The sequence below is a fragment of the Lepidothrix coronata genome, unplaced genomic scaffold (genome assembly GCF_001604755.1).
Source record: "Lepidothrix coronata isolate B3197 unplaced genomic scaffold, Lepidothrix_coronata-1.0 Scaffold0, whole genome shotgun sequence".
Lineage (NCBI taxonomy): Eukaryota > Metazoa > Chordata > Aves > Passeriformes > Pipridae > Lepidothrix > Lepidothrix coronata.
In genome coordinates, this window is record NW_016690180.1 from 708,126 (window position 1) to 735,215 (window position 27,090).

General features: G+C 38.9%; 2 protein-coding genes, 1 long non-coding RNA gene and 1 pseudogene across 6 annotated transcripts in view; 1 reads left to right on the forward strand and 3 right to left on the reverse strand.

Moving 5' to 3' along the window:
* Positions 1-18,944, forward strand: part of WWC2 (WW and C2 domain containing 2) — a 103,180-nt gene extending 84,236 nt beyond the window's left edge. For both annotated transcript variants that reach the window (XM_017805158.1, XM_017805168.1), the window contains 8 exons: positions 400-564; positions 1,388-1,500; positions 2,483-2,675; positions 4,639-4,803; positions 7,319-7,411; positions 8,494-8,736; positions 14,142-14,269; positions 16,253-18,944. In XM_017805158.1, coding sequence (XP_017660647.1) covers positions 400-564; positions 1,388-1,500; positions 2,483-2,675; positions 4,639-4,803; positions 7,319-7,411; positions 8,494-8,736; positions 14,142-14,269; positions 16,253-16,319 — 1,167 coding nt within the window. In that variant the 3' untranslated portion in view covers positions 16,320-18,944. The remainder of the gene's footprint in view (positions 1-399; positions 565-1,387; positions 1,501-2,482; positions 2,676-4,638; positions 4,804-7,318; positions 7,412-8,493; positions 8,737-14,141; positions 14,270-16,252) is intronic.
* Positions 11,759-27,090, reverse strand: part of LOC108492649 — a 49,558-nt gene continuing 34,226 nt past the window's right edge. For all 3 annotated transcript variants that reach the window (XR_001873183.1, XR_001873184.1, XR_001873182.1), the window contains 2 exons: positions 12,219-12,278; positions 11,759-11,954 (listed from right to left, as the gene is read on the reverse strand). This is a non-coding gene — a long non-coding RNA (uncharacterized LOC108492649). The remainder of the gene's footprint in view (positions 11,955-12,218; positions 12,279-27,090) is intronic.
* Positions 19,767-20,388, reverse strand: LOC108492642 (annotated as a pseudogene).
* LOC108492637 (claudin-22-like) lies at positions 21,613-22,266 on the reverse strand. The gene has a single exon (XM_017805184.1). The coding sequence runs from the start codon at positions 22,264-22,266 to the stop codon at positions 21,613-21,615; it is 654 nt and encodes a 217-aa protein (XP_017660673.1).

Below are 27,090 nucleotides of genomic sequence, written 5' to 3' on the forward strand. Positions count from 1 at the left end.
ATTTGCCAGATGGATGATTTTTGTGGTGGGACAACTAAAAATTGTTTCCCCATGAGTTGGTGCTACAGGCTTCATTGGCACAGGTTTTCATAACTGAATGCAGCAGAAAGCAGGTGTGTGCATTACAGTGCTAGAGAGGGCAGTGTGTGCATGTGGGGAGAAATTCTGCAGACTGAAATAAAGGATGGCAGAATGGACAATATGAAGGACTTTTCCATGAACTTCTATTTGTTTATTTTAACTGGAAGTGGAGGGAAGTGGAAAATTGTACAGATAAAAAGGGAATTAAGATTCATGTCAAATTTGTCCTGTTTTACGTGGTAAGTACTGTAGAATTTATTTTCAGCTGTTTTGTAGAGAACAGAACAAAGTAAAACTTTTCTTCCCCTTTTTGTGCAGGCAGGGATTCAGATCAGCCTGGCAGATTTATCATTTTCGGATGAGACCTGTACTCTGTGGTACAACCTGTTGCCTGGCAAGCAAATTCCTGGCAAAAAACCCAAGGAACAAAATGATGAATGCATCTTTCTGTTAAGCAAGCAGTCACTGCACTCACTGGACTTGGTGAGCAATGGGTTGGCTATTACTGCAGCAGGAAGAAAAAATCCAGACACTCCAATTGTGCCATTGCATTGTGATTATTTGAATGTGTGAATTCAAATACATCCTCCCCTGAAGGTCCAAGGCCCTGTTTCGTGGGCAGTTTTGTCTAGAGTGACTTTGTGTGTGAGTAGTTCCCATGTGGGGTGTCAGACTCTTTAGCCAGGGGGATATTGCAGATGCTTTTTAATGGGATACAAAATTGCATTCCAATTTGAAACACTTTGGCTGTGTTTCTTTATAAAAAGAATGTTATTGAAGAGCATCCGAAAGTTTACCATTTATTTTCATATGCCCAGATATGAATACCCACATCAAAAATGTCAGTTTATTAACTATTTGAATCTGCATATTTAAAACCATTGCACTTAAAATGCTGTTTATGCAAAACACATACTAATTCTTGTGGTTAAAGAAGCTTTTCTGCTTTAATACCTTCTTAAGAGAACTGCATTAAAATGTAACTTTGAAGAGCACTCTTTTTTCACCTCAGGATATTACAAGCATGAGAGGGAAGAAGAGAAAATACATTAAAGTATGAAAGGAGCATGTTTGATTGCATTATTGTTTTAAAACCAGTCTATTTTTGGTTGATATTTACTCTATAAAAACAATAATTTAATGTGCTATACACTGACAATTCAAACACTTTTTACTTGTGAACTGGGTCATTGTTTCTGCTGACATCAGGGTGCAGCAAGGTAATGCAGCTCTTGCAAGAGTTGTCGGGTTTTTACCTGTTATGTGTCACTCAATTCTGGTTTTATCTTTTTTTCCTTGTGAGCAGGATGCTGTGTCAGCTCTGCTGGAGAGGACATCTGCTGAGCTGGAAGCAGTAGAACACGAGCTGGTTGAAGATGAGGAGGAGGAACAGGAGCAAAGGGGCTCTGAGAAAGACTGGTAAAGTCACTTTTCCTCCCTCGTTGTTCATGCCTGAATGATTCAGCTCATTCTTTCTATTCTTAGACAAACAAAAGGGCTGTACTTTTGGAGATTATAGACTTGTAGAATGGTTTGGGTTGAAAGGAACCCTTAAAGATCATCCAGTCTAACCCCCTTACCACTGGCAGGGACACCTTCCACTTGACCAGGTTGCTCAATGCCACATCCAACCTGGCCGTGAACGTTCCCAAGGACAGGACATCCACAGCTTCTCTGGACAACCTGTTCTAGTGCCTCACCACCACTGGAATTGGAGTCAAGCCTCATTCTCTTGTGTGGTCAATTAATTCATGTTCTTTTAGGTTTACAGTGTTTTGGCTGCTCTATTAACTCCTGCTGCCAATGCTCCTCCATTCCATGTAAACCTATGAAACCACTTGGGCAGTCTAAGCCACTGGAAGTGTAGCAAAATGTCTCATGTTATAGTTGCATTAAGTGTGATAAGCAACTAAAAAGAGAGCTGCTGTCTGACAGAGTCAGTGTGGGTGTGCTTCTATTGGTCTTGGTTTTGGAGAAACTGTGAGCTTTCCCAAGAAACAGATATCTTGCTAAATTGCTATTTGAGTTCTCTTATTGTGCAGTTTTTTAGCTGCAGTGTAGAAGTAAATACATGCTTTGTTATGGGGGAGGGGGAGACACGCTTGTTTATTAATTTATTATAATGAAATTCTTTCAATGTTATCAACATTACAGCCATTAAATGTAATGCAGTGTTGTCATAATGATCTCGAGGGTGAACTGTAGTAGCACTTCTTGAGTTTTGCTTGAGGCTGCAATGAAATGTGCCTTCACGTGAAGTTAGTGGAAGCATTTGGATGACAGTTGTTTTCCCTGTCAGGAAAATGCATACTTTATAGGTGCAGGTCTAGGCCTTCTGATATCTTTCTCTGGTGAACTTTTTCTGTTTGAGAATAAGCCTGGGTTACTTCTGTTCACACAGGCTAGAGATGCTCACAGAAGCCTCTGATGAAATTGTGGACGAAGAGGAAGACAGCATTAAGCTGGCAGTAGAAGGCAGCTGTACTGATGACACGGGGTCACTCATCGATGCACCAGAAACAAATGAAAACAAGGACAGAGAGAACACCGATGAGGCTCATGAGGGCCAGCAAGCTGCTGTAATACTAACACTGGTGAATATCTTAAAATTTACATTCCTCCATTATCTTGCTGTGTCTGAAGATCTATTTCTGAGCAGTTAATATAGAAGTCTGCTGTGTCTGAGCATTTACAATTTGATGTGGCCTTTGCTGTAGCAGTAATCAAGATGTACTTGTAGTGAAGTCAGTGTGGTCACTTCTGAACTACAAAGAGGATATTTAACAGACAAGCTAGGCAGAACTTCTAAGTCCAAAATAATTAACCAAAACTCTATCTTCACTTTTTTGCTGCATAGGGAGAATATTCGAACTACAAGTGCAGTTCAGTAGCTTCAGCTTGTACACATTTAAAATATTTCTGCACATCTGTTACACTGTTTCCTTCCTTCCCCTTCCCCCCCCCCCCCATTCATCTGATAAACAGGGAGAAAGACAAAACAGGGGTCAAGATCTTTAAACCAATGCGGGGATTTCTTTATTTCTTCCTTCTGTTTTAGGGTGTGAAATACAAAAACCAGCTTAGCAGAGAAAAGGATGGAAGATTAATGAGCAGAAAACTCAAAAATGTGTGTTAAACTGTGTACTATGGAACTACCCAGACACTGCACAAAACAAATTCTAATTCCATGTTCTTGGTAATTGTTGTCTTTAAATTATATTCCACTTTCCTGGAAGCACTTTTAGTAACTTTTTAGTAAACATATCCCTGATGTAGTAGCACACACTCAGAAATAAAATTTTTAGAACCTTTCGGCACCTTAATAAAAACACTATTGCAAGTGTTAAACCCGCAGGCTCTGTAAAAAAGCAGAGGTAAAAACGCGAAGAGTGACATCTTGTTCCTTCAACTTTGTGACAATACAAAAGTTCAACACCTCAGTGGGATTGCTGGAAATTGTAATTAACTTGCAATTAATGTGGCAAGATGCCAAATGAGCTAAGGCCATGGTATTAAAAGGACTGACAGTCTGCTGGGTAGCAAGCAAATATAGATCAAAGCCCTAACTTGGCAAGGGGAGACATCAAGGACAACATGGGAAGGTCAGGCACGCACACAAGTACTTTGCTAAGCCTGGGATGGATGGACCTGAACAATGAGTGAAAGACATAGCAGACACCATTGCACAGTATAGATCTTTGTATGCCAGATCCTCTCAGGGTTGCAGTTGTGCTATTTAGGTCACTGTATTTATCATGTGCACTTTGAAAACCATGAACCTCATTAAATTACCAGAGTTGAAGAAAAAGCCCTAGTGCACATCAGTAACATTGGATGTTCGAGCTACTGCAGAACTTGGTCTAGCCTGGCAGTCAAGATGATTGCAGCATGTAAGCAAGCACAGGACATGCCATCTACAGAAGTGGGAGTACCTGAGGCTCCCTGTGGCACATGTGGGGCAACTGCAGTAGGCAGCAGGCCATGCTGAGGGACAGCAGACAGCAGGGTCTTTTCCCTGGGTTCACAAGGCTGGTGAAGCTCTGCAGATTGCCATAAAGCAGCCCTGCTGCTGAGGTTTGGAATGCATGGCAGTATGTCTGGAAGAACCTGAGCAATATAACTTTCCCAGCTGCCCCCTTTCAGTGTGCAGAGGCACCATCTCTAACATGACAGAACCTTGGTCTTCTGCAAAATACAAAATAAAATAAATATAAATGCACAAGAATAATGTCTGCAAACAGCAAAGTAAAACATTTGTTGCACTGTGGTTGCATCAGACCATCTGTCCGGCAGCAAAGACCTTTTTGCAAAAGCTTTGGTTTTATTGGCTACAAAGAATACCTTCAAAGTCTCTCCACACAATGTTAAGCCTTTTGAGAATTTTGTGTTTCTTTACTTAATATAGCTTCTCTGTAAATGCAAGATGCTTTTTGCTGCTGGCCTTTTTCCATTTACTGCAAAATAACAAGAATGCTTGTAAAATCCAAAGGCACAAAAACTATGTATTGACATGTATCTGGATACAGGAGGTCTTTTAAACTAAATTTCATTTCATAGGTTGATAAAGAGACCAACACTGAGGAATCGATTAATGAGAACACACCAGTCCGACCCAAGGACAGAGCCAGCTGGAGCTCAAGACAGCGTCCCTTTGTCAGGAACAGCATGATAGTGCGCTCACAAACCTTCTCTCCAGGCGAGCGGAACCAATACATCTGTAGGGTAAGAGGAAAAACACTTGGAATGAAGAGCTATTAACCGAAGAGTCATTTAACTTCTTGGGAATGAAGCATTAATGACAGTGAGTCATGTACCAATTTTCCCTGCAAGAAGCAGAGCCTGTGCTTTCTCTAGAGTCTTTCTTTCCCTAACTGACCTGATGCATAGTAGAATTGACTTTCAGCAGAGTTGCACACTCTTGCAAAACATTTCTACTAGGGAAAAAAATACATCCTATTGGAGACAAGTAACACAGATGCCTGTGCTGGCTCTCTTCAAAAAGTGTGTTTCCCTGCACATCAGCAACTACAATACTCATAGCAAAATAATTTGTTAAAACATGAAATAGAATTCACTGTAAAATGCCATTGCATTACCATATTTTAGTAATGCAGCCATTTAAGGGTAACAGTGTGGAAAGAGCTCAGTCATCAATTTTAAATATCGCTTTGTATCTCAACTGGTTTTAAATCTATGCAGCCCAAATCCTGCTGTAATTGCATCTTTGAAAGATGTGCAAGTGCTGCCTCAGGGCTGAGTTTTAAACATGGCTTTGGCAGCTAAGTTCCCAGTCTCTCTAGATCTATGGTAGTGTGGAAAAAGAGATTTAAATTGTCAGCCTTGTTGCTGTTAAACTAACTGTAAAACTTGTGTGTTTAAAGATTTAAGCATGGATTACCAGCTCTATAGATTTTAATTACAGATAGCCTAGAAAAGGCATTTTATTTTGATCTTTAGTTTCTACAGGTTGCTCATACAGGTATGACAGGTTTGGGGTTTTTTTTAATAATACTTATGCTTTAATTCTCCGGTTCAGTTAGAGGCAATTATCTTAATCATTTGGGAACATTAAAGTTGATCACTTCTCTGTGGTTCTCATTGGCCTAAAAAAATTAGATTGATAGTCAATACCTACATACTTAAATAACTATTCCATATACCCTCCAGAATGAAACACAGCAGATTGTTTTCTAACAATCTTCATATAATTTGCATATTTGCATTATTGGCTGAATTCAGAACCTAGCCTTCATCTTAATTCCTGTACTAGAACTTAATTCCTAAATGGAAATTAGTAGTGTTGGCAAAACATGTAGCCTTAGCTTACTGCCTATGTAGGTCTTCAACAGGAAGAAAAACTAGTTGCTCTGGTAGTTTAGTTAGTGTAAACTCTAGCAGTTTTTCCATCTGCAAAAGTGTTGGGCTTTTGTATCTTTGAACATTGCTACATACCTGCTGCCAGAAGCCAGAATAAAAAAAAAAACTTTCCTTGAATAAACAATTTTTTTTCTCATTGTGTATGGTATTGCCTGGAAGCAAAGTGCCCTGGGAAAAAAACACCTTTGCACAGATGAATGTTTTGCAGTTTCAGAAATACTTGTTGTCCACTGCTGGGGCTCCAGATTGGGCACTGTAGCTGCATCCAAATTCACAGGGAGGGTGGAACAGTGTGAGTCTCTCCAGTCCCAGACCTCAGTTTGCATATCCAGCCTTGCTTTTTGGTGCTGTACAAGAGGAAATCACCTGTTGGATACACTCTGGTGAGCTGTCAGCTGCTCTCAATTCAGAAGTGATGGCCTGGCTTTAGGAGAGCACCTACTCCCATATGATGTTCAGAAAACACAGAGATCTTGGAGGCCTAAAGGACAGAACCAAAATCTGTTGGCGCCTTTAAAAAAAATCCCTTGAAAAGTGCTTAAAGAATATCAGTGATGATAGCTGCGTCTCTGTATCCAGGGGTGAGCTCCCAGTAGTGGCTTATGGTGAAAAGACAGATTTTTCTCTTGAGAGGTGTGCTTGTATTGCAAGAGGTTGTGTTTCTCACCCCTAGCTCCCAGCCAGTCCTGCGTAAGCACGCTTTAGGACTCTGGCTTCACATACTGAAATGTTAGCAGAGTGATTCTTTTTGTCTGTCCTTCTCTGAAGAGGAGAAATACATATCCTGCAGAGAGATGCTTCTGTTTTCCCTGGAGGTTACCACCTGTCAGATGCCAATGCATCTAACAGTCACTCTGCACTGATGGATATGGAACTAATGCTAAAGTTAAGAAGAAGCTACTGCTGAGCTGTGGCACATAATTTTGAGAGGCAGGAAGTGCTTCTGAAGGAAGCTGTAGGCACACCTGTACTTGTTACAAATAATACAAAAATACTGCTTGTTGGACAGATGCATGTCTACAGTAATTTACCTTCCCTGTAGTAATTCATTAAAAGCCTGCCCCAGGTAAGTGAAATTCATAGTTTGTATCTGTCAGTACCTAATAACCATAGTTACCTTCCTTGCATTCCTAAAGAGCCTACTTACTCTTTACTTACTATACATTCAGTAAGATCAATGGTTGTCTTGGTGTAGGATTAGAATTTTGGAATAGATGCTGATTCTAGTTGCAGATTTTTTTACTTTATACTAAGAATACAACCTACATGTATATCAACACTGAGGTTCTCTTGACTGGGTATATTGACACATGTATATGAATGTCCTTTATTTCTCTTTTTGTTGTGTACATTTTCACAGTTGAATCGAAGTGACAGTGACAGCTCAACACTAGCCAAAAAGTCTCTCTTTGTAAGAAATGCCACAGAACGGCGGAGCCTAAGAGTTAAACGGGTATGTGCTTTATTAACAGGACATGGTTTAGGACAAAGTACAGGGAGAGAAGGAATACCAAACAACTTAAAGGATATGCTTTATCAAAAGTTTTTCAGCAAAACCAGTGCAAGTACCACGTGTAGTACTGTAGTTTCACATTGAAATCTCAACACAGTGGTCCCAGTCCTACATCTTCACTCTCCAACAAAGCGTGTGCTGTTTTAGTTGTGGCTGAAGCCAGCAGGCAGACACTGCTGCTCAGCATCATGGCATTTGTTGTTGAACTTGAGTTACTGCCAAAGGGATCTGGGTTAAAGGACCCGAGTATTACGAAGTCACACAGGGAGGCTTACGCTGCACGAAAGTCCACGCTAGCAATGTACATCTGAAGCAAATTTTGGTGGAAATTTCAAGGATTTAGATGTCCTTTTAAAGGGATTTACTCTTTTCCAAGTGTTCAAGTAGAAAAAGGATTGAAGAACAAGAGAGTAAGATTCTGTTTCTCTTGCATGAAATTAATTCTTACATAAATTGAGAGAGTTATATTTTAATCTTAATTGTAACTAGAAAAATAGTCCCATGGAAGGGATGTTACCAGGTAGCAAGATTGCCTTTTGCATAGAAAAGAAATACTGAATAGTCTGGGATGGCTTCTCCTGCCTGACTTACTCATATGAAAAGTCACTGTGAAAGGACAGTAAATAATGTGAAATACGCTGAAGAAATGCATTTTTACAGAGTTTATAACAATGTGTGTTTGGTTAGGCCTTGAAAAAGCAAATGTTTATAAAAATAAATAATGTAATTAAAATCTGTGGGGAAATATGTGTAGTGTTGGGTCTCCTGGCAGTGTCATCCTGGGGATCAGAATGTTTTTCTTGGTTTTAATCTATAAATTGTGCACCTGGTTGGAGAAACTTTCGCATTTATTTTTAGCTAGTGACTGAAGAAAAATTCCATGATACATGAATTTTTGTACTTAAAAAAAAAATGCTAAAGAAAAACAAAAATAAAATTTGAGCTTTTCTGACTGTATTATGTCAAACCCTCCTCTAGCCTTTCTATATGTTAATTTTTATTCTGTTTCCCAAATGATCCAGCCTGTTTGCCAGCCGATCATGCGAAGAGCTACGCAAGAATGCCCCGTACGCACTTCCCTTGACTTGGAGCTGGATCTCCAGGCGTCACGCACAAGGCAGAATCGTCTGAATGATGAGCTTCAGGCCTTGCGGGACCTTAAACAAAAACTTGAGGAAATGAAAGGCAGAGGAGAGGCAGACCTTCCCCTGTGTGTGCTAGAGGACGAACGTTTCCAGAAACTCTTGAAACAAGCTGAAAAACAAGTATGAGCAGGTTCAGATATGTGTGAATAAATAGGCATATATGCTCCTAACTTTGCCTTTAATTTGCTAAGGAATTTGGTCAGTCGTGTTAAAGGATTTTTATAGAAGCAGACATTTGACTAATTACACTTCTGAATTACATAATGTAAACTGTTTCTTTATTGGTCAATACTACAGCATTTAAACCTATAATTTTAGGTAGTATTTTTCTAGTGCCCTCTAAACATTTTAGTAATTCAGAGTAGCAGTTCTATTATTTGGAGTAATAGTTGTGGTTGCTGTAGTAAAATAACATTTACTTAGAAGTTAATTTAAAATTCTTACGTTGCAGCCATACTTCTACAGACTTGTGTATGCTCTCTATCCTTCAGCATCGTTTGGTTTACAGGCTGCACAGAACTTGTATTCAAAAGATGCTTGTAACAGGTAGAGAGAGGCAATGACCATTACTTAGAGTGGTAAAGGCATGTGTAAAAGGCTTATTTCTTTATTCAGGACATAAAGGAAATTTTGGCAAAGGAAAGCCAAATTCTATTCTCTATGCAATGGTCTCTAAAACAATATAAGTATATATGCACTGCCATAAGGTAGGAAGATGCCCTCATGTGAATAAAAGAGAAGAAACAGGATAAAAGAATGAGATGCAATGGTAAGAAGTTGGGATGTGGAAAATTCCAACAAGATACATCAAAAAGATGTTGTGAGGTTTTTGTTATGTTTTTCGAAGGTCGTTTGTTTTTTTAAATCATTAGGGAGATCATAGACTGGAATAGGGGCCTAGAGAGGTTGTTAGAGGAGGAAAAAACCCAACCAAGCAAAAAAACCTCCATTCAACCTGCACAGTTGGGGATATTTGTGACCTAACTGGACAAGACCCTGAGCACCCAGCTCTAGCATCACCTACTCTGAGCTGGAGCTTGGCGTGTATGCCCTCTGGAGTCCCTTTCCCATCCATGTCAGTCAATGTACACCAGTTTTCCATGAGGGCAGGTTGTGAGTGACAGCAAGGAAGGATCTGTTCTCTTTAGCTATTTATGGTTGATAGAAATTAGTGTTTTGATGACACCAAGGTATTGAGAGTAGTAAAAATGGAAACTTTTTCGTAAGGTGCAGAGGTCCTCCTAATATGTAAGCAATAGTTGTTGGGGTTTTTTTGTTGGTTTGTTTGGGGTTTTTTTAAGCTAAATGTCAGTAAATAGCCTTGTGTAGAAGAGGGAAGGGTGATCCTAATGTTTACATATACAAAGAGGAGCTCTGAATTAGATGTTAGGAATGCAAGACTCCGGATATAAGGAACAAAAACATCAGCAAAAACATCACAGCAATCAGCAGACGTCGAAAAGCAAATAATACAGGAATGAGTAAGAAAAGAATTTAGAACAAAACAAATACTGTTATGCCTGTAACAAACATTGTTCATTTCTTGTTCCCCTTCTCAAAGTGGAAAATAAAAATACAGAGGGTCAACAAGGATGGTCAAAGGAAGGAAACAGCTTTCATGTTAGGAGTGGCTAAGTAGCTACAACTGAAGTGTATACAATTATGAGTGAGGTGGAGGAAAGCAATAAATCATTGTCTTTTATTCTACAGGAAGTAGAGAATTGAAGAGGTGGCAGCTTAAATGCAAGCAAACGTAGCACAACATTCAGAAACTAAAAATGTTTTCAACATAACATTGAGTTATGTTTGCAAGTTTGCATAGGTTCAAAAGTTTATGATTTTATAAATTCATGGAAGAAAAATACATCAGAGGTCATTAACTGTAATGTTACCATATATTTCAAGAAGCCCTCGAATGTCTAACAGCTTAGGAAACAAAACCTTCTCCCAGTATGTTCTCCCAACCCTATGTTTATGCCCTATTCTGTCTTCCTGTGTCTTTTGGTATCTGCTGTTCACTATAGTTAGTGGAGTTCTAAAATTACTATAAAGCACTAGTAGAGTTTAGGCTGAGCACTGACAAATGTCAGAAAAAACCTTGGGCAAAATGGGGTAGAGTGCAGTGTTAAAACATCATACAGTGTAACTGTGGGTTTTTTTACCATGTGAATTCACTGAATGAATGTGATCTACATTTTAATCCATAAAAATAGTAGCTTATAGAAAAGAAGTATAGCTAAATTAATTCAGAAGTTCATAGTTTATATCTAATGGTGGATGCAGGATAGAAATGATAATTTCTGATTATTTAATTTAAAACTACTCCCACTCTAAAGCTATTCCCACTAGAACATAGTATGACTCTGCAACATTTAATATTATGAATCCTTTGGATTTGTGGTTTATTTCAGCTGGCTCTTTCAAGGCAGCAGATAAGTTTGTCACATTTTATATTGCTGGTGTCAGTGATCGACAGCATTACACACACTGCCGTGAGGAATAAGGGCAATAATATACATTCCTAAAATATATAGAGGCAGTAGCGCAGCATCAAAGTCCTCTTTTCAAAGGTAGAAGTTAGAACAATGATCACAGTCACTCCACCTCTTTGAAGAGTGCTTACAAAGTTTCTAGAAATATTTCTACCCTTAAAATTGTTGCCTTCCCCTGTGGAGCGAAACAAGCCTGAGAATGCTGTACTCTGCTGTCAGTGTTTCCTCTTGGGTTAGCAAAACACAGCAGCCTCGAGAACATTGTCATAGATTATTTTTTAGATCCTGCAGGCATTATAATGGCACAGACTAATGCAGCAGCTGGAAACGCCAGAGAAATTGAGAGAGTCTCGAATGGAAAATGAAACCGCAGATGTGGGGGATGTTGAAAATCAGTGGCTGCTTGCTAGCACTCAGTTACTCTGCTTGAAGCCAAATACAGAGACTCCATACCTTCCCTCCCCTTCCTACCACACCTTCCTAAGTACAGCAAGTATGTAAAGCCCACTAATACCTGCAGATCAGAAAACAGTAGGTAATTCTGTGCACCAGAAGCATTTTCTCTTGTTCAGATTGGATTTTTGTGAGAAATCATGCAGTGTTTTGAAGTTTGAGTCTTAACTCCTCATACAAGTAAGTTTTCAGACACCTGCTGTCCTCTGAAGGACTTCTTCGTTTATATCCAAAGAGATTCCTGTAAAGATCTGTACGTATCTTCTTTATTTCTTTTCAGTACATCTTCTGTGTAGAGGTAACCTGTAGTTGTCATTAATACCACAAGTATATTCTTGTTCCAGTGTTTTGGTGTTTAGCACAGTTACGATTTTTCCTTAGATTCAGTTTCTTCTATACAAAAAACACGGAAGAACGAGACAGGAAATAGTGTTTTAGCTTTAATTTTTATGGTGTTTCTTCTTTGTCATCTTAAACTAATTTAAGCTTAAACTAAGCCCAGATAGAGGATTCCAGTCTGGCACTTATTTTTGGTAGATAAGCGCCAGATTTTTGGGACTTATTGAATGCATGGCCATTTTATTAGTGTACTTTTCCATATTTTATATAGATCACTCAAGAAACATGATGCAAATGCAAACACAGTCATGTACTTACCTTCTCCTATACATACTCCCAGAGACATTGGGCTGAAATCCAAGTTTCTCTGAGAGCATCCTGAAAAGATAAATGGATTCAAAAATGAAACAAGAATACATGCTAATAGAGAGTATGAAAACAAAGAAGTCATCTATCCTGTTAACCTAAAATGCAGTAGTCACAAGAATCTCATGTATAGTTAGGGAAAGGATAAAATTAGAAATTTTGAAATATTGTATGTTTACTGCTTTGATGATAAATATTAACTAGGGGAGCTGGTAAAACATGTCCAGTGACATACGTAAAATTAATTAAGACATTACCAGTTGTAGATTGCAAATTTATGCTCACTATCTAATGAAGAAAACTATATTTATAGGTTAATTTCATTTTAAAATCATAGCTATTTTGGAGTTGAGGAGTGAAGAAAGTAACAGCAGTACAAGGTGACAGGACTTTGTGCAAGTTTTTGAAAGTGTGATGCTCTTTCGTGTAAAACACTTTCATATAAAACACCAGAGTGGTGCGTTTCAACAGAGAGAGGGTACCACTGTCCTGCTGTGAACAGCTTTCTTATAACTACCCAGTATGAAACTGATAGTATGGACTAGCTCTTTTGAATTAGTTGGTTTTGTTGTTTAGGAGTCTACTGGGTTGAATTCAGAAATGGGGATGTGAACTCCTAAGTTACAAACCACCTTGAAGATTGCCATTTCTGGCTTGCATGTGTGTTTTAATTTGAGGTAACAGAACAGCATTTTCGAGTGTCTAAAGTTAAGAATCAGAAATTAACCTCTTTAGAACTTTATAGTTGTTTAAGAATGTGAACTGCTTCTATTGAATTTTGATGGCTGACAAAATTCAAACTACAATAAATAACATTTGTCTGGTGGTACCTGCGGTCTAGAAATGAAAACTAAGTGTACACTTAAGGTGGCACTGCCCATGCCATGTACCCTACACATTATGGGGGTGATAATGCATGTGTTAGGGGATTCACCCACATGTGGACAGTGGCTATTTGTCTAAGAAGTCCAGATGACCTAAAAAGTGCTGCTGTTCAAATTATTGAGTGTTCAGAAACCCTTGATTAAGCTTTTTAAAAACCCAAGCGCAACTGTTAATAGCAGTCTTGCCGATAAGGTGGATGGCACAGCTGTGATTGTCCTGTTGATGCAGCACTGCTTGGTAAAGACATAGAGCCGGAATACTAAGGTACAGAAATACAGTAACTTCCTGGGGAGTATGTAGCTGCTCAGAAATGTTCACAAGTGACCTTTGATCTGTTGTTACCACTGATGTTCTGTTCACTTGCCTTGGCTTTTACACCTCTACAATGCAAATGAAAAAAGTACGTCTTGTGCAAAATAGGTGCCATGTCCTCAATAAAAGCACAAAAGTTCATGTTCCTTGCTAACAAGGTCAACAAAACGTGAAAGCATATTTTGAGAGCACACCTTCCTTGTTTTTCTGTCTGTCATTTTAGAGTAGTTATAAGTAACTTTACAGAGAGTTTCATTAGGAAATAAAAGTATCTTACATGGAAAGAGAATCAGTGGCTCCCAGCTCTAAAAAGATACTTGGATAGACAACACATGTTCATACAAATTTAGGTATTGCCTTAAAAAATATGGAAATTTATAAGACCTAGTAGCCACCTGTGATGGCATGGGATTTGTTCTATTTACTTTTTTAGGAAAAAAACTGTTTCTTATTTTGTGCCCATGGCCTAGGCTTGTGATGTCAGTCTTTTGTCTTGCAGACCCTTTATATAGAGATTATCATAGATTAATTTAGGTTAGAAAAGACCTATAATATCATTGAGTCGAACAGTAAGCCTAACACTGCCAAGTGTTTTGCTTGACACAGAAGAATCTCTCATTTCTTTGAAATGAGTAATTGTTCATTATCAGCAAAATACAGTTATTTTTCTTGTTACAGACTGAACAGTCAAAAGAAGAGCAGAAACAAGGTTTAAGTGCTGAGAAATTGATGAGGAAAGCTTCTAAGGATGTGTGCCGGCTACGAGAGCAGAGCCAGAAAGTGCCACTGCAGGTGCAGTCATTCAGGTATGGCCTGTTCTGCTTTTCATGCCTTTTTTAATGTAGTGAAGTAACCTGAATTATTTATAGATATAATCGGATGTTCCCTGTAACATTAGTCAAAAGTCCACACGCTTTTGAATTGCCAGAAGCATTGCACATTTCTAACATAGCTCTAAGTTGGAGTTTCGAAGGGCCAGGCCTCGGTAACTTGCTCATGTCAGAGGTGGCAGTGTGTCAGCTGAGCTGTGGTGGTGCAGAAGCCGAGGGGGAAATTTCAGACCTCTGTGTGACATCTGCTGTAGGCAGGCCTGTGTGTGACTGTTGTCATGGCTCACCTCACTCACAGCAGGTTGACAGTGGGCTTTAAGTCTTGGGATCTCTTCTAGTGATGGCAGCTGCCTGAAGCAAAGCACTCCTCAAGGAGAGGTAGAACAGGATACATCTCATCGGGAAACTGATTAACCACTCCTTTTGCCTTGCTAGTAAAGAAGACTTACTAGTAAAGAAAGATCTTGAATCCCTTCTCCTTTTTCTTTCCCTTCTCCTTTTGGTTGTGGGAACAGCAACCAATTACTGGAAGCAATTAATGAAGTGTTCTTTCTTAGCATAAGCCAACATGAATACTTTCTATCTCAAACCTTAATTTTAACTGGTCTAAATTCCTAAAAGGCTGGCCAATAAGTGGCCTGAAGGCCACACTTATATATAAAAATAAATATTGATCTTTTGATTGAAAAATACAGTGCTTGCTCTTGAACATAGAAATAATACTGCAAGTTAATTTGATCTGTTTTGTCAGTAACACGTTTTTAAAGTTTGGATTTTTGATTCCTTTATAGGAAATTTAAGTCAGCTACTAATAAATGTGAGATATTCTTCCTTTTCTAACCATCTTTTGTGAGCAGATGGAGAAATACATAAACAAGTAAGGACCTGTGAGGTGACATGTATTGCAAATCACAGCTGTAAGTGAGGCAGAATCAAAACAAGAGAGAAAGGGGTTCCTCAGCAAAGAACAACTGAGTTATTTATTTTTAGTGTGAAACTCAGAGCATCTTCAAACAGTTTTCACCTTATTGCAAGTCTTAAGAAAGAGTTTTGGTCAGTGCTGGTCTTATGACAGTCATCACAGACAGACTGCTGCCTAAATCTACAGGAACATATAATAGCGCTCAAGACATTCCCCTGCAAGAAGGGTATCGAAACACTCCATTGTCCTTCTAGTTATCACACAACTAGGAGGAGGAATCCAGTTTAGGGAGTTGAATTTGCTCTGAGCTACTATTTTTAATGGAAACTGAAGCCTCACCAGTGGAAAACATGGTTTGTCTTCTGGACAAATACCTCCTGAGGCTGAATTGTACATGCCCTGCTAATTAGGCTTGTTACAGTGCTGTGGCCTCAGACTAATCACAGTCAGGCATTTTTGAAGCTCTCAAGAAGAATGACTCTTCTGAGCTTTAATTTTTAAGCCCCTAATACTTATCTTCTGCTTTCTAGCCTGCTGCTAGGCAAGCCTGTGTAAACTTGTTATGCTTCAGTAATTTCTTAGTTCATAGGAGACAGAAATGGTAACAGCACAGGGGAAGCAACTGGAGAATGGGTTGACAATTCTGCTTCTCTAACTCTTGCCCAGACACAACAATTCCCACCCTGCCCTTTTCCCATGTCAGAATAAAAGGATTTCTTTTGCCTTTTCATCCCTCTGCTGAAAATGTCATCATAGGAAATTCAGTGACTGAATCAATATTTCAGGCTTACCATTGCAGTTATTAATGAAATATTGATATTTTTTCTCTTTCAAAATTGGAGCTCCTTTTTATGTAAATCTGCCGAAGAAGGGAACTATGTCACATGAATGTGACACATTTTTTGTACGTAAATTGTGTATTTTCCAAACCTCTACTTTACAGAACTATGCTGTAACATTAGCAACTCTACAGTGGATGACGTTGGAGTCGTGCCATAAACGGTAAAATAATCCCTTGTTTTCTTTTCTAATTTCAGGGAGAAGATAGCATACTTTACAAGAGCAAAGATCAGTATACCAGCCCTTCCAGCTGATGATGTATAATTATGCTTTTTCATTGAAGTGTTTTTCCATTTGTTCATCTCTTTTCAGATGAGCTTTGTAGTTTCAGTGATGTGCTTTCAAAGATCTATTTTACATTCACTATTGATATGTTTATTTGTAAAATATAGTGAATTGAATAGTTGTAATCTTAAAAAATGACAAAAAAAACCAACAACCAGAAAACCAAAGTAGATTAATTTTGGTATACTGATGCTGATTTTGTACAGTTTGTATGTGTCACATGTGTTTTTATTTTGTAAAGATGGAACAAATGAACTAAGGCAGTACTAAGCAAGTATCCTGTTGAACTGCACTGTGTTAAGAAAAATGGTGTTCAACAATTGTTTATCTTTTCACTATTTTCATGTGAGGAGACTGTGAAGATGGCTGTTTTGCCATACAATATTTTTGTACAAGTGTGACTTTTATAGTTTAAAGTTACCCACAAGCGTAAGCTCCTTTCCAGAACATCCAGGCTGCCTCACAACAGCTGCTAATTGCATTCATCACCAACATTGGAATTTTTTCTGAAAACAAATTTCTTCTGTTTTTGTTTTTTAGTACTTTGTAGGAAGAGATGGAGTTCAGAGTTTAGTTTTGTGAATGTACAGTACTTTAACCTGCACTAAAAGGTTTCTTGCATCTGCAGGAGAGCAACAAAGGCAAGGCAGACAAGTAACCCTAAAAACTTATTATGAGACTACCAAAAGGGGCAGCTGCTTTCTGAATGGGATGAATCAAATTCATAATTCCAACATTGATATCAAAATAGTTATATCCAGTGTACAGTTAAAAATGAGAGTTTCTCTCTGTTAACCTTTTGTCCTAGGGGGCTATCTGATTGCTAACTAGGAATACATAAAGGTATGTGTTAGGTTTACAAATATGAAGATGTTTCCTTTAAAGTATTTGTACCAGGAGAAAAATCTGTCACATGCTAACTCAATTATCAGAAGTCCTGTTGGTAAGGTAAACCCTTTCTGAAAAAGAAAAGCTCCAAACTCTAAGTCTGCACATATGTCGATACAATAAAAAACATTTTTTTAAATACACGGTTGACCCTGTATTCAGTTGAGGGTGCACAGGTTTAATGAATAGATGTGAATGGCTTGTTTCAAATTTGTCTTACATGCTTCCTCCTAGCAGGCTGCTTCATCAGAAGGTAAATTGGATGCCTTCTCTTAGAAGTCCAGAACATTAGATGTAGGTAGGTTTTTAAGCAGTCCTGTCTTGGTAAAGCAATTGGGTTCTTATCTTCTGTGGGTACTGTGTAAGTAGGTGGACATTGCAGAGAACAGAATTATTTCATTTTCTACTTAATATATTGCATTCAGATGTATTTCATTCACTCGCTAGTTTTCTTCCCCAAGCAACAAGCCACATTGCATGGACTTCATCTTTCAGATATGCTATAATTACTTGATGAGAAAATGGAAACAAATATAACCACTATATGGTAGCAGCTGTCTTAAATTCAAAGTGACAATTCTGTGATGAGAGGTCTGTGCAACACCCAAGGGTTTTGTTATGCACAAATACATCAGTTCACTGAAAAGTATAGCCAAACATGCTATTTTGGGCAAGATGACTGATTGAACATCCTTTATGAATGCCCCATTTGTTTTTTGTGTCTTGGGTTTGAGATAACATTCATGTTTGAAAGGTCAATTTTAGAAAAAAATCCGGAATTATTTAATGTAGAGGTGAAATGATGGTTGTCAGTTTCAACTTCTCAACTTGATTATATAAGTTGTTTGTAGAATGATATTTAGAGGTGTACTTTATGATTTTTCTTTTATTTATTTACAGTCTTATTTATGTTCTGTTTAATGTAGTTCAGTTCTGGTCATAAAAATATTTGACATTAAGGATGCTATTGTGAAAAATACTTAGAGCTGTCTAAATTCTTGCCAGATTAGCTGGTTTTCCTCACATGTTGAATAATTTTTAAAAAAAGTATTATTGTGTGATTTGTAAGCATGAGATGAGGTCAAAACTTAAGTATTGCTGGGTTCAGCTTGCAAAACTCATTTGAAAATGAGAGACTTATACATATTCATGCTCTTAATTTTCCAGATTGGTAAAGTTGTACATATTTATAGGAAGCTTTTAAAAATTCTGGCTTTTTGGGGTTTTTTTTACTAATTCAGCTTATTCACGCTTGAAAAACTCAATCGAATAAGCTAAAATACTACATACAAATAAGCTCCCATCAGTTTAAAGTTATAAATATTACTCTTAAAGTGGAATTTACTCTGCACAGTAGGGTACAACGAATGTAATTAGTTCTATGGCCAGGTACCAATGTCACTGCAGTTGCATATATATGAAAGTTAAATATTACTGGTACAAGAATATTTATCCAAATGAGCAAAGTTTAGCAGAAATTGTAATAGAACACAAATCAAATAATTTTAAGATTATTTTTCTTTTTACTATTGCTGTGTTTATACTGTATTAAATATAAAATGCTCAGGACTGAACTAAATATTTAATCAGGTTATATTCTGAATGTGTTTCTGTTCTAATTTTGTCTGTAAGAGTATGCAAGTACATCACATAGATTAACTTGTCTCTGCACTTTTCATGTGTTTCAGTGATTGGAAAATACATTTTTTTAACAAAGCTCTTTTCCAGACCAGTGTTTTATTTAATTCTTTTATTGCTGTTCTATATCTTTATATGCTCTTTGCAGAAACAGATGGCTGCTACAGCTTTGTCAATGTAAAATCATGGCAATTTATAGAAAGTTCACATCAATCACTGACAGCTCTTAGGGTAAGTTATATAGGAACTGATTCATATACTTGAAGTTAGTTCTTTACATTCATGAAGTAAAACCTGCAATAGCAATGAACACAGTCGACTCCACTGGACAACATCTCATGATTATTCAGAAATACTGGCTTTCCTTAGAGAGGGAGAGAAAGAGATTGGGCAGGGATACAGGTGGTCATATTATCTCTCTCTCTCACAGAGTCATGATGGAGAATCTTGTATTACATGACATTATGTCTGAGAACATTTAGTTTACTGTAAATGATACCACCCAGCAAACTTCATTCAAAGTTGTACTGCATTAGGTTTTTGTTATGCATGTTGAACTGGCACTACAAACTGTTTCAGAATTAAACTAATATTATTTTTGTAAAAAATACTTTGTTTAAAGCAGCATCAGTAGGAGTTCTGCTATTTAAGATATGGTCAAGTCTCCATGCAGGCCTAGAGATTAAAAATTTTATATTCACTTATTCTAAAAAAAACCCCAAGCCATACTACAAAGACAAAATCTGCAGTTGATCACATTTGGGAAAAATACAGCAGTGGATACTACTTAGTAAGAAAGAACCCCTCCCCCGATCTTGTAAACAGTGACCTGCCTGTTCAGCAGATCTTTCTTGCTGTAATGCAAGAGTAAGAAATCGGAAAACCTGATATCTGCCTTTTTTAAAGTCTTCCATTTCCAATTTCCAGATGTTGTTGGGCATCTTGTATATCTGCCATTGCATACTGCTCTGGTAATTGACAGTCAGATGATAAGCAGATTGTGGAGAGAGATCCTCCTAGAATTATAAAAAATCCACCAAACCAGCCACTGAACAGTGCATCCCCAATTTCTCATCTGGGCACAATCTCCAAAAATCCTGGATTATAGTGTAGGCAACCTAAAACACAGGGACTGCAGACATCTGCAAGAGTGTTCCTCCAAGTAGTAACAGCTGTTTCTTTAGCTTCTGCTCTGTATCCTCCATCTTTAGGCAGTCCAAACCAAGACCAGAGATCACAAAATTCAGAAGTCCTAGTCGATTTGATGTAGACATTAAAATCCGGGAAATTTTGAATTCCAGAGGCAAAACTAGGAAAGAATTAAAATCCTTACGCTGTGTTCCTCCTACACCTTGGACTACACAGGTTTGCCAGAGTCCCATGGTCCAAGCTCCAGTATATTTAGGTCTAAGCTGAGTTTTTTCCAGCCTGATAAATAGTTACAGGTACTAGTTAAAATCCATCCTAGCACAGACAACAGAAATCCAGCAAACTGTAGCCTGTGTCTGGATGCCAAGGTCATTTTTTGCAGTCACAGAAGCGCCAAACTGCTGACTTTTGCAGGCATTGTTCCAATCAATTCTTTGTCATACTGTACATAAGCAAAAGTTAAAATAATGCTTTATGAAGCATGAAATACTTCTCCCCCTCCCTCCTGCTTTGTTAGCCTGGTTCCATGTGCTGGGAGGTGGTGTGGTAAACCAGTAGCAGAAGTGTGTGGCCACAGCTGGCTCACCTTTTGTTAGTTTTGTATTTGTTTGGTTTTGGTTTTTTTTAAGAAAAGCATATGCTTGGCTTTCCATCAATCTGCTAAAACATTACAGCAGTTCTGCTAGTTTTGGCATCTCACAGTTTGTTTTCATATTAAATTCTAATACTACATTGATGCACTTCCACTTAGAGAAAATGATGCTGTCTGCTCTGTGGCAAGTTAAATGTCGTATGTTTAAAGTCAAAGATTGCACAGCAACATATTCCAAACATGAGTGAATGGAGCTTAAGGAGCTGTGGATAGGATGCGTAATGCCTCAAGACTGTATCTGAAGAAGATAGCGTAACTATTCTTTATATTAGCATTTCTCAGGCTATTTTTGTGCATAAAGTATGCAGGTGCCAGAAATGCCTAGAATAACTTGTATAGGCAGTTTAATGTGGTAGACTGGGAAAACACGACTTGCTAGGTATAAGGCACCCACACCATCACACCCCATGCACAAAAAGATATCTGCTAAGCATGCTACAATTTCAGAAAACTACTATTTCCAAATACACAGAAAAACCATTTGATGCAATGCAGGTATTTATAGACTGTTTAGGACAGGAAATCTCCTCTAGTTTGTACATCACTGCGTTAGGCAAGTGGAAAATTGAAATAGCGAGTCAAGCTTTGAGGCTCATTTCATTGGTTACATAAAAAAGGAAGCACATTTTTGTTAAAACCCAAGCTGTAAGAGAACATGCATATTCATTTTCAGGATTTTACAGTGCAGTTGAGAAGCAAAAGCACCTCTCCTGCAGAGTTTACAAAAATTTCAGCATTCTTCTCTGAAACACAGTTTTAAGCAGTTCCCCAGGTGCGAAAACACACCACCTTCCAATACCAGTGTATGGAGAAAACAGACATAAATTTAGGAAATCAGCTAGGTAACAAAGAGTCCTTTGAATTACTACTGGAACAAGCTTCTGGCTTGCACTAGGGTTTGGAAAAGATAGGACAGTATTTCTGTACTGCTTTAAACCTTCCATTTTAAGGCCTAGTTTCAGTTTCCAAGCGTTGACACTGATCCTGCTGTTCTGCTACTGTGTAATGGACTGAAGACGGATGGACTTCAGTGGAACAGATTGTGCAATTAAGTAGGGATCCTCCTAATATTAGACAAAATCCAGCAAGCCAGCCAACAAACAATGCTTCCCCAAAATCCCACCTGGGAACAATGTCTGGTATATTCTCATCCCAAAACTCCTGGACTGTGGCATGGGCAACCCAAGAAACTGGGACAATAGCTGTAATCCCCGATATCCAGACGAGCATTCCTCCAAACAGCAACAACCGCTTCTTTTGTTCCTGTTGTCTTTCACCAATTTTCAAACAGTCCAACCCAAATCCCGAGAGCAAGAGGCCCAGAAGCCCTGATCCATTGGAAAAAAACATCAAAATCCTAGAAATCCTGAGCTCTGGAGGCAAAGCTAGGAAAGAATCGAAGTCCTTGCATTGCATTCCCCCTTCTTCCTGTACAACACAAGCTTGCCAGAGTCCCATGGTCCAGATCTCCAACTCATTCAGTTCCAAGTTAAGATTTTTCCACTGGGGTAGATAGGTGGTGAGACAGGACAGGACCCATCCCAACAGAGAGAACAGTATGCCACTTAATTGCATCATTGGTTGATAGACCAAGGCCATTATAAGAGCAGAGTCCTGAAAGCTTAAGGAAGGTGTCCCCAGCAGTTCTGTACCAGCTGCTACCTTGAGTGATGGTGGAAGCTATGATGGTTTTAGTTTTCTGCTTCCCCAAATATAAGCCCTTGCTATTAACCCTTTGCAAGCTCTGAAACACTTTTTTGTTCTTCATGAATATAAAGTTTCACATAAAGGACGAAGGGCTTCACTAAACCATGAGTTAGGCTTTCCGATAAGGATTTGATCTGTTACCTTCCAATTTGCTTGGTAAAATTATATCCCAATGCCTGATGATTACAAGCCTGAGGATGAACAAAGAGGGCTCTATGACCCCTCACCCTAAAACACAACAGAAATCTTTGTGCTTCAATACGGATTAATTAGATTTTAAGTGGTGATAAAAAGGCAGCTCTGTGTGCAACAGGACTTCATTGTAATAGCTAAATTTGAGATTTCAGGGATGTAAATCAAGGCCTTGTAAAGAAAGGTAGACTGTTTGCCTATAATCTTTATTCTTAGACTTCCTCAACATACATAATGGCTTATCTTCCACTGCCCTGTTCTATGTCCCCAGCACTGTAAAAGACGCTTTGTAAAAGATCCTTATGTTTCACATTTTCTACATTCATTTCTTTTAAAATGGGCTTTGTTTTGACAGACTTTTAAGGGGAAAAGGAGACGGGTATGGTGAAAGTACCATAGAAAATGAAATCCTAGACATCCCTCCACCATAATGAACCCAGGCAGATCATCAGCCAGTGTAAACTTTACCTGCCCCAGGACTTCAGCAACACCATGGTAGCAACTTACAACAGCTTGGTGTCCCCTTTCCTAAAGCAAATGTCCCAGATGGCACACAGTGTATACACTTAGTATCTATATCAACAACATTTGGCACTCAATGCTCCCAGGGCCAGGAATGCCTAGTACACCTTTCTGATCAAAGCAAGATACCATTATGCCATTACCCCATTAGGAAACCCAGCTTTTTTCCTCCTCTCATGTCAGCTACACTTGTGCATGTCTACAGGGTCAGCAAGGTCATCTATTTACTGTTCCCCTCCCCACATGTAACAGCACAGACTTTATGGGAGGGAGCAGGAGCTGAGCAGTGTGAACACACGCACATGTGTATGACCCAGAGATGTTTTCCAGTCTTTCTTGACTTCATTTCCTAGATGTGATAATGTACATATCTATATATTTTTAATTCTCAGTTGCATAAAATGAATTATGTGATGGGAAAACATAACACCGCTTTTGAAGATTTCCAGAATCCTGAAGGGTATCATCAAGAAATATCACTGTGAGAAAATCTCTTCTTCCCCATTTCTGTATGGAGTTGTAATTTCTAACCCTTGTTTTTTCCTGTCACAAGCTGTGAAAGAACCAGCACAAGGAAAGATGATCTATTTCCCTTTATCTTATGTACCAGCCCAGTCCAAAGGCTTTTACTTGGTCAAAAAATTACCATGCACAAGAGCAGGAATCCTTCAGGATATAACTGACAACACTAGGAACAGATTGACACAAACCATCCACCAGGCAAAAGAAGACAGACCAATCCCACATTCATTCTTTCATTTGGACTCCATATTGTACTTTCAGATTTGGCAGTGTTGTTTCTCTCCCCCTTCTCTGCTAGAGTGCTAGTTCTGGAAATCATCATGACTTTCAATGAGAATCTCCATAACACCATTTGAATAATTTTTGAGATAAACAACCACACTCCAGGAGTGACTCTGCTCCTTCAGGGGCTACGTGTTTATCTCACTTTAAAAATCACAGTTACCGACAGACTGGAAGCCTGTTGCATTTCTCTTGACTGTGAACATTTAATATTTTCTTCTCTGCTCTCAATTCCAACAGTCCATGTAGTGTGAGAGCACAGGATCAGGCATGTGAAGTCCATTTATTTTTCAAATGTTGATTACAGCTGGAACAGTGTGCCAGCCTTCAAATTTTAGCCATCAGAAGCACTGGGACTGCTGCATGAGTAAGATCTGCCAATTAAGTTCTCCAACTTACTTTTAACCATGCTTACTTTTAACTTAGGGCAAACAAAGCTTCCTTACACTATCCTGGATAAGATTATATATAATCCTTGTGTGATTATATATAATACAATATATATTATATGATATATATATATATATATTATATGGGGGGGGGGCTGTAAGGTAACACTTCCCTTGTCACCAGGACAGCAATAAGGGTCTGAAATGCCTTTGCTTGAAACTTACTGATCTTATGACAATCTCAGATGAACTGGGATATGTACATTCTCGAGTCAGTCACTGCCTGAGTCCAAACTCCCTTGTCCTTTTTTCCCATTTTTCCTACCTGCTATTATTTCTTCTTTTCTCTCTCATCTAAAAATATCTCGTTCTCAGAATAGTTTTATTTTGGTAGACTTGTGCCTACACAGATGGTGAGATGTCAGAGTTACTATGAAACCCAGGGGCTAGAATTGGGCTCCCATCAGTTTCTGCCCTACTGCTCACAGTAATTTGAAACACAAGCCCAAGGTTCACTGTTATATTGCCATGAGAAGAAACATCTGCCGACATCTGCACAGCCTGAATCAACAGATCATCTCAAGGGGTTTCAGTGGAGATGGCCACTGAAAGATGCCCCCAGGCTGGTGGGACAGGGAAGCTGCCTGCCAGGGACCTCTGGAGCCAGAGCCGGGGCCCACGCACAAGCGAGCTGCCCCAGGACAGCTCTGCCCCTTCTCGTCTCCCTGCTCGCCTTGCCAGCCTCTGCAGCAAGGACTGTGCTTGTCCAACACAAGCTTGTCAAGAAGAAAAGGAAGAGCAGGTACAGCTATCACTGACCAGTGTGCTTTCAAGTAAGGAAGGTGAGAATCAATTTAGAGGGGGTTTTGAGTGGGTTTAGAGCAAGTATTTTTGTATTCTTTTTTCCTATAGATTTTAAAGCCTGATGTATGTAACATACAGCAATACCACCCTACAGAGGCGTATGCACCTAAATCAATCTGAACCTGTAGGAACTGAGGTGCAGAGAAGAGAGTCTTCTGGTCACTCATGCAGGCCAGCAGAGACTCTCCAGAGCATCAGCCCCCCTGAAGCCAGGCACTTGTCACAGACACACACAGTGGTACATCTTTGCGCTTGCTCCTGTTGCCATATGACTGTTTCAGCAGCCAGTTCTGTGAGACATTGAGCTTTCGTACCTCATGTTACAGACAATGCCTGTGAAGAATATAGCACAGGTCACGATCAGGTTCCTACAGGCTCAGGAATATTTTTTAAAGCATTGGAGATCACGTAATTCATTCAAACTAGCTCCAAGCATCATTTTGCAAATTGATTTTCACTACACTGAAGGGGAATAGGAGTGGTCAGCATGCATATCATTTTATGCAGTTAAGTGCATTAAATTTTTACTCCCCATAAAACCATTTCAGGTTGAATACAAGGATTTTGAATCTCATTACAAGTATTACATAGTCCCTCAAAAGCTACACTAACTCTTCTGGGAACCTCCATGGTGAGAGATGGATACACTAATACTTTACCAGCTGGAAAGAGTAGTAGGGAATTGTTGTCTTTACACAGCTCAGCAGCCCACACAATTATCCCAATGTTTTGTGGTCAGCATAAGAGGAAAAAATATCAGGTGCAGGACTTTGGGATCTGATTAGGTAATTTAATACCACAAAAGCAGTATTATGAGACTGGCACTTTCCTATACTTTCAGTTCCTTCATAAAGCATAATCATGTTCATTTTGTGGCTTGTTTATTCTCCTTCAATGCTCCAAAAGTGTGCTCATCTGTGAAGTGCAATGATCTCCAATAGCATTCCCCAGATACTACCATTATTTTCTCTAATCTGAAGATAGTCATGGAGTTCCCTAAATATTTTTTGTTGCTCATTTAAATGTCAAGTACCGTCATGAGTCATTCACAGGTCTCTCAATTTTAGATTCCAATTTTATAGATATATATGAAAAAGATGGCAATAAGAGCTAGTGTACAGATTTTCTATGACAATCTTAGTTACAGCCAGTGAAACATAGCTACTGTCAGAAGCTGGCAAGGTAGTGTCTTTAGCATCTTAATACAAGCGAGTTAATTCATTCAATCCTTTGCTTTCCACATTATTGCTTGAACTGGAAGTTGTAAGTGTTAGTGTTTTCTTACCCATCTAAGAACACATTTCTCTATGTGCTGGAGGTTCTTTGGGGTTTGCATATCCAATGTGCTCTTCAGTGAAACCATTGAAACACCAAGAAAAAAACACAATCCATACTGCTGCTATCCATACTGACTTAAGTCTGCATTTAAGTGTACTTTGACAAAAAATATTATTTGTATTGGTAGAGCCTAAGGTTTCACACAAAAGGCCATATCACCTCTTCTGATCCGCCCTCCCCAGCACGGGCAGTGAGGACACCCCAGCAGTGCAGCCACTGCAGATGGTTTCACAGCACTGGTGCACCAGGGCTGGCACAGCAAGGCAAAGCTGGGCTGAGCACAGCAGTAGGAGGTGAGCATCAGCACCTTCAGAAGAGCCAGGAAGGGGCTGCAGAGCCCCTCACAAGGGAAAAAGGCATAGCCATCTCCAGCCTTCTGAATAGGACCTCCTTCCGCAAAAGGGAATATTCCCAGCTTTTCAGTATTGCAGGGACTGCCCAAACCAGCATACCTCTCCTTTACAAACCTTGGATATAATTCATTAAGCAACTCTACAAGAGCCTGTTATGTATGCAAAAGAAATGTGCTTCTGTGATTGAAAGACCTTGCTAACAGTTTCACTTCTGTAAGATTAATCAAAAGCTTGAAATAGGATGTCATGTAGAA

Bases quoted from the DNA above. Each gene is read 5' to 3' on its own strand.
- LOC108492637 (XM_017805184.1), bottom strand. From the start codon at position 22,266: ATGGCCTTGGTCTATCAACCAATGATGCAATTAAGTGGCATACTGTTC.